General features: G+C 45.2%; 1 protein-coding gene across 1 annotated transcript in view; it reads right to left on the minus strand.

Moving 5' to 3' along the window:
- Smc1b (structural maintenance of chromosomes 1B) overlaps positions 1-10,323 on the minus strand; it is a 73,169-nt gene that overhangs the window by 20,125 nt on the left and 42,721 nt on the right. The window contains exons 16-18 of the mRNA XM_004642456.2: positions 7,001-7,142; positions 6,018-6,163; positions 4,019-4,172 (exon numbers count right to left, since the gene is read on the minus strand). Coding sequence (XP_004642513.1) covers positions 4,019-4,172; positions 6,018-6,163; positions 7,001-7,142 — 442 coding nt within the window. The remainder of the gene's footprint in view (positions 1-4,018; positions 4,173-6,017; positions 6,164-7,000; positions 7,143-10,323) is intronic.

A 10,323-nucleotide genomic window follows, 5' to 3' on the forward strand; every position in this document is an offset into this window, starting at 1 on the left:
TTTTTTTTTTTTTTTTTCAGAACCAGGGATTGAACTCATGCCCTTGCGCTTGCCAGGGAAGCGCTTATTCCACTGAGCCATCTCCCTGGCCCTTCTATTTTTACGTTTTTGAGACAAGATCTTCCACTACTCAGGCTGAGTGTGACTCTGGCAACCCTCTCACCTTAGCCTCCGTGTCCTGGGGTTAGTCATGCACCACCAGCCCTGGATTTTTTCAGAGTCTAATACTCATTTTTTTTTTTTTTTCTAATGCTGCGTAACACTCCAGGGTTTGCACGTATCAGTTTATCCCTTCGCCTACAGGTGACCTGTTCTTAATTTTTATTTTTTTGTGATCTGCGGAGTAAAGCCGAGGGGCTCAGCAATGCTAGGTAAGTGCTCTCCACTGAGCCCTCCCAGGTCCTGGAGGTTATTTTGGTTGCCCTCAAGTTTTGGCAAGCTGCAACGAACATCACAGAAGGGTTTTTGTGTGGATTTAAGTTTTGAACTCTTCGGGTAAATGCCAGGTAGTGCAAGAGCTTGGGCACAGGGTAAGTGTGTTCACTTTTCTAAGAAACTGCCAAGCCGCCTTCCTAACTAGCTGTAGCATTTTCCCATCAATAATGAAGGACAATTCGTGTTGCTCAGCATCCCTGCTAGCACGTGGTGTCATTGCCGTTCTGGATACTGGCCTACAGCACAGATGTTTGGCGCCATCTTGTTTGCATGAATGTTTCCCAATGACACGTTTTTTTTTTTTTTTTTTTTTGGTACTAGGAATTGAACTCAGGACCTTCTGCTTGCCAGGCAAACACTTATTTCACTGAGCTATCTCCCTGGCCCATGGTGCCGCTCTTCATGCACTTGTTTGTTGTCTGTTTATTTTCTTTGGTGAGGGGTCTATTGAGGTCTTTGGCTCATATTCAGTAAGGTTATTTTCTTATTCTTAAATTTTAGAAGTTCTCTAAATTTTTTAGTTAGGTCTTTTATCAGATGTCTTTTGCAGACTATTTTCTCCCAGTCTGTAGCTTCTATGTTCACTCCCTGGCCAGTGTTTCTCACAAAGCAGACACTGTAACTTTAATAAAGGCAGCTTACCCATTATTTACTTGCTGGATCATGCCTTTGCTATCATTCTTTTTTTCTTTTTCTTTTTTTTATTGGATACAGGGTCTCACTACACAGCTTGGACTCACAGTGATCCTCCTTTTATTGGATACAGGGTCTCACTACACAGCTTGGACTCACAGTGATCCTCCTGTTTCAGCTTCCCCAGTACTGGGATTACAGGCGTGCGCCAGCACACCTGGTCTCAGCTGGTATGGTGTGCCCAGGTTTCAAGGTCCCAGGGCCAGCACAGCATGTGGTACTGGGGACTGAACTTGGGTCCCGGCACTTGCCAAGCAGGCACTTAGCTATCTCTCTAGCCTACTGTTCTATTTTTTTTTTTTTTTTGTATTTAGGTCAGGGTGTACAGGGTCTCAGTGCATAAATCAGACTTGTAGCGATCCTCCTGTTTACAGCCTCCCAAGTGCTGGGATTACAGGCACATACGCACATGCTCCCACACCTGGTCTAGACAGCAGGCCCTGGGGACAGGGCCAGCACGGCAGGCCAGGAGACTGAATTCCCAGCCCGTGTCTGCCTAAGCAGGTACTTTAATCCGATGAGCTATTTGGCTGGCCCCTCCCTAGCCTACTGCTCTCTTAAAACAAGTCAGCACACACCTGCCTGGTGTCCACTTTTACGGATCTGCCACATGGTGTCTGATATTAATGAGGGGAAGTTCTCAGTTATTATTTCAAATGTTGCTTTGTTTCCCCCGATTGTCTTTTGGTATTTATTCCTATTACACATAAGCTACATCTTCTGCAGCTTTTCCACAGTTCCTTGAAGACCTGTTGTTTCTTTCAGACTTTTTTTCTTTTTGCTCTTTAGCTGTAGACATTTCTACAGAGATATCCTTAAGCTCTGAGATCTTTCCTCAGTTGTGTCTAATCTTCGGATAAGGTCATCAAGAGTACACTTCCTTTCTGTTTTGGTGTTTCTGACTTGCAGCATTTCTTTTTGATTCCTAGATTTTCCAACCTGCTTAACCTGCCTATCCTTTCTTGCACACTGTCTATCCATTAGAGTCCTTAGTTATTACTCATGCTTGGTTTAAATTCCTGGCCTCCTAATTCCAAGGAGGAATCATGCTTGGTTTAAATTCCTGGCCTCCTAATTCCAAGGAGGAATGATATATATCATTCTTGGTCTGATGCCAGCTGTCTCTTCTAACACTTGCCTTTTGGCTTCAGTGTATTTCTCGATAGCCAAATGTAATGTGCTGAGGAAAAGGAGAGACCATAATCACTCCAGGGTGCAGTACGGTGCTGGGAGGGGGCACCTAGAGCTTTCCCCTGGGGTGTCTCTAGCAAGCCTCTGTCCCTGAACTGGGAGCATGGCGTGCACTTCCACTTAGTGCTTTGGTTTCCTCTCCATGGGACAGAATGGCTACAGCTGACGTAGCCATTCACCTAAGTCAGTCAAACTCCAATAAACCTGAAGAGGCGCTCTGGGGCAGTAGTTTCTCCTGAGGAACTGCCCTGGTTAAGGGAGAACCTGACAAAGCTTCAGGTGGTGCAGAAGCCCACGCTGGCCCCGCCGCCAGCCCCGCAATCAGAAAGTCACACCTCAGGGCTTCTTGGGGCTGTGCTGGGCTCTGCAAGCCACCTCTCCAACCTGGGAGCAGCAGTTAGCTCTGTGACCTCGGATTAAGAAGTTACTGAATCTTCAGCCTATTCAACTTGTTACTTGTTAAGAGCAAAGCTTTGGGCTGCAGAGAGAGAGGCATAGGTGCCTGCTTGGCAAGTGCAAGGTTGAGTTTGATCCCCAATATGTATGTATATACACCCTGTTTCAAGAGTAAAGCTCTTGGGTGCTAGACTGGAAACTAAATGTCTTACCTTTTAGATAACGATTCAGTATGAGTTCAGCTTAAGGATTTAGTATCTGCTTTGAAATACCCTGTGCTGTGAATATCTTTCATGCGTATACAGAAGCACGTATGTTCACACTCAATGAGGGCATGCTGAAGAATTCTACAGATTTGCCAGGTGAAAGGACAATGGGGACAAAGCGCAACACTGCTGCTGACCACACATTTACCAGGCTCTCAGGAAGACTGCTCTATTTACTCTGTGACAAAATACTTCTAAAGTTAAGTTCCTTTTCCATTCCTTCCATGTACAGTAAGCACATTACTGTCTTTAGCTATGACAGAGCCTGCTCTGCTCCCTCCACACCCTCAAGAGTGGGCCCTGGAGCCAGGCTGACCCAGCCCGAGCTCTTCCCCAGGGTTTTTCTGAGGGCAGGGGGGAACTCTTTCCCCGGGGGCAAAGCTGACCAGAGAGGACAAAGCTAGAACATACCAGCAAGGAGTCTGACAGCCTTAAAGTTCCTGGAAGGAGCCACACACGATGCCACCAATGCCCAGCCCTATCCCTTTACTACCACCACTGTCACCACCCACTGCTACTTTTTCCTTCTCACTTTAAAGCCACTGGAATTGGGCTTATGTCTCTTGCAGGCAGGAAAGAGTTTGCTATTTTTTTTAACCTCTTCTCCAGAATGTCTCCTGTGCGCAAACAGAGAAAAGACAGCAGAGTTATACTGCAAAAGTCATTCATATTAGAAAGAAGCATATGTTCTGGATACTTCACTCTGAAGAATCCAAAGGACTCCTTCTGGCACAGAACACTGGATGGAAATAAGCAGATTTCTGAGGGCAGAGCAGAAAGGACAACAGCTTTAATTTGTTTTCTCCTGGACATCTACTCTAAAGGCACCACAAACCAGACCACCCTGGTGAGTGGAAGCGACTCAGATTAACCAGAAATCATAAAACTGCCTAAAATCCCAATTCAAAATGGGACAATTATTTTGTCCCTTTTCCCTCCTGGAGGAAAAGATGTCCTGTCTTCTCTGGGACAGGGAACCCGAGGAACAGTAAGCAGGCAAAGGACATTGTGTTCAGCTCCTATAGCCACTAAATTACCTCCACTTCAATGATATCATCCAGGGACCCCAACAAAAGAGTTATTCCAATGTCTTGAACTTTACAATCCAGCAGCAAGTTATGCTTCTCTAAGCGTTTCTGTTCCAGCGAAGTCTGAATTACCACAACTTCTTTTTGCAATTTTCCTACTTCCCTGTAAATACACAGACATTAAAAAGTAATTTTACTCACTGTGCAAAGCTTCATCAAGGCAGGAAAATGTTACATTATAAATTTCCATGAAGGGGCTGGCCAAATAGCTCAGTGGATTAAAGCGGCTGAGGCGCAGGGGCCAAGGGCCAAGCAGGCGCAGGGCCAAGCAGGCGCAGGGGCCATGGGCCAGGGGTTCAATCCCTGGACCTGCCATGCCAGCCTCACCCCCGGGGTGTGCTGAGATGGCAATTGAGAGTGGGCGTGGGGGCGCACACCTGTAACCCCAGCTCTTGAGAAGCTGTAAACAGGCAGATCACTACGAGTCTGATCTAGTAATGAGACACTGAACACCCTGTAGACCCTTTCCTAAAAACACAAAAAATAAAAATAAATAAAAAAAACTTCCGTGAAGGGCTGGCCAGACAGCTCAAGAGACTAAAGTGCCTGCTTAGGCAGAGCGCAGGGGCCAGGGTTTGATCTTCAGCAGCACAGGCCGTGCTGGCCCTGTCCCCAGGGTGCGCTGCGATGGTGACTGAGACTGGACATGATGGTGCAAACTTGTAGTCCCAGTTCTTGAGAGGCTGAAAACAGGCAGATCATGAGTCTGACCTACGTAGTGAGACCCTGCAGACCCTATACTAAATAAATAAAAAAACACAAAACACAAAAAAATAAAGCTCCATGAGGAAGACCACTTTGTCCAAGAGTGCTGCAAGTGCTAGGGTTTGTAATTTGTACACTGATGTTCCTGGGAAGGTTGGGGTGTGACCCAGGTGCCCCCGGAGTATTTCTCAGTGACAGGCACCTCTGCTTTGCAGGGTCAGACAGTGCATTCCCACTGCTTTCCTTTTAGGTCTGTGCAATTTTTCCTGCTGCAGCTCTCTCTCCTGCGTGCGCTGCATCTCAGTGCTTCAGATGAGGTGCAGCCTCTGCATGAGAGATAGATACCTCTGCTGCATCCATGTCCAGGAGTCCGCAGTGCGTGTACTACACCACCACTGCGGCACCGCTCCGGAAAATGTACTGTGACGCCACCAGCTGGAGCAACTCAGGAAGAGGACAGAGAGAAAGTCAAGAAGGAAGTGAGGAGGCAGGGGAAGGCAGGACGAAGAGATGGACGACGGACGGACGATGGATGGATGGACGGACGGACAGGTGGGAGGAGGGACATAAGGTTTTCAAGAATATGAAAAGAAACAGAATTAGTCCTGCTTAAATAACACAAGAATAAAAGGTCATCAAGCAGACAGATTTTAATCCCACTCAAAAACCTTGAGACTGGATCTCAAAGCACTGACGGCCTTGGACGCAAGGAAACTAAGATGCCAGGACACTGCACAAAGCCCACTTCATCTGGCCACTCAGGCCGCGCCGATCCAACAGGAAAGGTGATGACTGTCTTGCACTAGGCGATGCCAGGCAGCCTCAGCACGCGGCAGATACGCCTATCAGACACCAGGCACTCAGGTGCTGTTCAGTGGCAATTCCTTAGTCCTTGGGACTACTCAACAAGGCAGGCACTTCTGCTAGCCCCACTTCAGTGATGAGCGAACGAAGGCGCAGTGAATAAGGAACAGGCAGCGCGGCTTGATTCTCCTCCCCTTACACTCCAGGTTGTGGTGCACTGATGGAGACCAAGGCTTTTGCCCCCACTCTCATCTCTAGAAGATCACGCATTCTACCATACTTTTTTTTGTACCAGGGCTTGAACTCAGAACCTTGTACTTGCCAGGCGAGCGCTTATGCCACTGAGCTATTTCCCTGGCAAAAAATTTGCATTTTGAATTGACAGACACACATGTTTAAAGAGCTGCCTAAGACTTTCACATCAAGAATTTGTAGTTACCTATCAACAGCCAGAAACTTCTTCCGCTCCTCCTCAACCTGAGTGTGAACTTTCTCAGCACTGGAATTCTGAGCGACTAGTACATCCTTAAGCTGCTTCTGCTTTGCCAAGAGTTCTTCCACAACCTGCAGACAGTCATCCTCCACCTGAACAGAGAGGGTTCACGTTGCAAATCTGCCATCCTGGCACCACCTCAGCCCGCGGATTCTGGCATTATCAGCAGGCCAGCCCAGCTGTTCCGAGACACACGCCATCCCATGTAAGGCAGGCGGAGGGAGCCTGTCATGGGCCATGACCTGCATCACACCTTCTGGACACTGGCAGTCGCTACCTGCCTTTGTCTTTCCTTTTAGATTTATGCCTCAGCATGCTGACCACACCTCCAGAGACAGTGCTCCTGCAATGAGCTGGCCTCCGGCTGCCACTGCACTCCTGCAGCGCGGGCTCCTGACTCTCCAATGCAGCACCCCTCACCTGCCTGGCCTCCAGGATCTCAGCACCGGCCCTGGGACCAGTGTACTCTATGGCACCTGAAACTGTCTCAACCTCCCATAAAGTTTCAGTTCACTCCCCATCTGTGGCTCCAGTCTGACTTCTCTGACACCTGCAGGCCTTGTTTTTAAAAGATAGTTTCATTTATTTATTTATATTATTATTATTATTATTATTATTATTACTTGGACCTTGCACCCATCAGGCAAGCATTTATGCCCCTTAGCTATCTCTCCTACACCTGCAGGCTCTTTAACGCCGCTGGAGACGCCCTCAGGGCCTCGCCTAGGTAGTCAGCTCCAGAGCGCAGCCTCCCGTCTCCCACCTCAGAGCTCAGGCAGGAGCCTGTGGCGCCCCTCACGCTCTCCCAGGCATCCAGGGACCCAGGGAGCTCTGGGACTTACTTGAAGCTGCCCTCGTCCCTGAGGACCCTTTGGGAGCTGAGCACACAGCCCCCACGCAGAGGCCCAGCCACCACCCGCATCCATTACCTTCCTCAGGCGGTCCATGTCTTCTCTACCTTTCTGGACAGTTTCTTTCAATGTGCTGATTTTGCTCAGTTTCTTCTTCAGCAGATTGCGACTGTATTCAAGCTGAATATTAAGCCGGGTTTTTTGTTTTTCAAACTCTAATCTAGTATAATAAACATTACAAGTGATAAGTAGATGCTTTCTTTTCAAACTCTCTTTCATTGTAAGCCCATTTTCTGCTTCCCCCCACTACACAATTATCAGAAGCGAATCCCAGGCATTGTTTCATTTCATCTATAAGTTTATCTGACAGTGAAGTAACTTTTAATTCAAAAATATAACCTATGACAGCTTAAAAGCATACACTGTACCCTCGTCACTGCCAAAATTCCTCATAATCTCATTAATTAAATAAATATTTTATTTTTGGTACTGGGAATCGAACTCAGGGCCTTGCACTTGTGAGGCAGGCACTGTGCTGCTGAGCCACATTCCCAGTCCTTACGTAACTACTTCTATCGGGATGCACACATTGCATATGGGCAATACATTTCTTAAATCTTAAAATCGACAGCTGTCTCCTGTCATTGAGTTATAACTTAGGTGCTTACTCTTCTAAGTAAATCAGCATGTTGAATAGCTATTCACATACATGCTTCAGAAGGGGGACCTCGTGAACGTTTCCTCCGTGGAGCCCTCCTCTACAGTGCCAGCCTCCTACAACCATCCAGAGACTCTCAGCCCCAGTGGGGCTCCTGTTCTCCTCTCTCTTTCCAGACTTTTCTTTCAAGAAGCACTCTTAGCATTAACTATAGTGGACAATGAGCTAGATACACAGATCCCAAAACAACAATAAAAACAAAGGGACAATTAATGAGAGCTCACTCTGTGCCTGTTACCAAGGTCCTCCACAGGACCAGAGGCGAGTTACACTATCATTCCTGTTTAGCAGACAAGAAACCAAGGCAGAGTTCAGAGGCAGGAGGGAGTGGAGCCTGGTGTGACACACTTGGGACAACCAAGTCTCCACACGTGACTACTGACAAGGTCACAGAAAAAAGTCCATAAGGGATCCTAGAAAATATTCCTGATACTACAGCAACAAAAAATAATTCTAAGCTTTGTGAGATGCATCTTAAATAGAATTTCAGAGAGTAATGAATAGCTTGAAACGGACAGGTTAGATAAAAAGTCTAAAATAATGTGTCTATCTTAAAAAGCCAGAAAACAACAGTAAATTAAAAGAAAACAAGGAAGGAGAAAATAAACAGCAGAATCAATAAAAGAAACAAATTACAGAGAAAACCAATGACATCAAGAGCTAGTCTTAGGGTCAGTGAAACATATCTCTACCTGTTTGCAAGAACAGAGAAAAGACAAGCCACCAACATCAGGAATGAAAGCCTATCAAGACAGATCCTACAGACTTTTTAAGAAGTAGAATATAAATTATACATAAATTTATGTTAAGCTTGGCAGCTTAGATAAAATACATGATTCCAAAAAAAATACATGATTCCTGGAAAGATACAAACTACCAAAGTTCACCCAAAAAAAGAGATACCCTGAATACCTTATATTGTATTTATTAAGAATCTGAATCTGTAATTAAAAGCTTTCCTACATACATTCCTGTAATCCCAGAACTCTGGGAGGAGGCAGAGGACTGCAAGTTTGAGCCCACCTGTGCAATTTGGTGACCTAGCAAGACCGTCTCAAAGCAACAATTTAAAAAAGGGCTGAGGGGCTGGGGAGATAGCTCAGTAGAATAAAGCACAAGGTCCTGAGTTCAATCCCTGGTACCACAAAAAAATAATAAAAAATAAAAAAGGGCTGTGGATGTACCACAGTGTAGAAGGCCCTGAGTTCAAACCTCAAGACCACAAAAAACAAAACAAAACACACTAACTTTCCCACAAACAAAAGCAGGTGGCCCACACAATTTCAAACATTTAGAAACAATACCATTTCTACCTGAACTGCAGAAAAAAATGATAGAACAATTTTCAGCTCATTTTATATCTAGCATTAGCTGGACAAAACATGACATGGACATTACAAGAACAGAACAATACACTCAGAAAATGAAGTCCTTAATACAATTTTAACAAAATAAATCCAAAAACATATGAAACCCTAACCCCAAATACATAGAACACTAAGCTGGGTTTACCTGAGATATGCAAGGTGGTTTAGCATTTTAAAATCAATATAATGAACTATTTTTATTTACTAAAAATAAACTCAACCATCATAATAAAAATCCAACCATACAAGCATCCTGACAAAATTCAACATTTATCTGTGATAAAAAAGTAGAGGGTAACATAAAAGAATTGTACAGAACAAAAGGGAACTTCCGTGACACAACGAGGACACCCTGAGCGTCCACACTTCACTGAGAAAGACCCAAGGCTTTGTCCTCAAGCAGGGGAACAAGGCAGGGTGTCTGCCCTCTCCATCTTAGCTTAGCACTGTCCTGGAGCCCTTGCTAGCACAACAGGCAGAAAGACATAAAATATATTAATCGGAAAGGAAGAAGTAAACTTTTTTATTCACTGTCAGTACAGTTACCTATGCAGAAACCAGAAGGACTCTACAAAAGAGCTAAAAGAACTATTAAGTTTCAAGCTGGCTGTGTGACACCCCATCACTGGGAGGCTGAGGCAGGAGGACTGCTGTGAGTTCAAGGCCAGCCTGAACTACAAAACAAAACCTTGTCTCAATAAGTAAGTGAATAAATAAATGAATAAATAAATAAAATAAAAACCAAAAAACTAGTTTTATTTCAATATACTACCAGCAAGCAATTTTATACTGAAATTTAAAAATAATTCCACTTAAACTAGCATAGAGACACAAAATGTTTAAGAACAAAAACAATAAAATATGCACAAGACCAAACCTGAATACTAGACTACTAATGAGAGAAATCAAGGATAACCTAAATAAATGGAGGTAAGTGCCATGCCTCGGGGGCAGTTCCAAGGTCTCAAACTGATCTATAGATTCAGCACAAGCCCTACCAAAATCCCAGCAGGCTTTAGCTAGCCAAGAAAAGCTGATGCTAACATGTCCATGCAAATGCAAAGGGCTGAGCTTAGGAACAAGAACAAGCCTTCCTGGCCCCTGCGGAAGCCACAGTCCCTGGAGGTGCCCACAGGAGATCCACACACGGGCAGTAGCAAGCGTGTGCTGGACGAATGAAGAGAATCAACACTTGATGAAAAATACCTGTTCCATGTTATGCCCAAGATGTTTGATATTCAGACAGACAGTGAGGTTAAGCTTAACAGCCTGGGTTGTATGGTAGTAACAATAAACTTCTCTTCTGGAGGGTTAAC

The sequence above is a fragment of the Octodon degus genome, unplaced genomic scaffold (genome assembly GCF_000260255.1).
Source record: "Octodon degus isolate 3935 unplaced genomic scaffold, OctDeg1.0 scaffold00153, whole genome shotgun sequence".
Taxonomy (NCBI): domain Eukaryota; kingdom Metazoa; phylum Chordata; class Mammalia; order Rodentia; family Octodontidae; genus Octodon; species Octodon degus.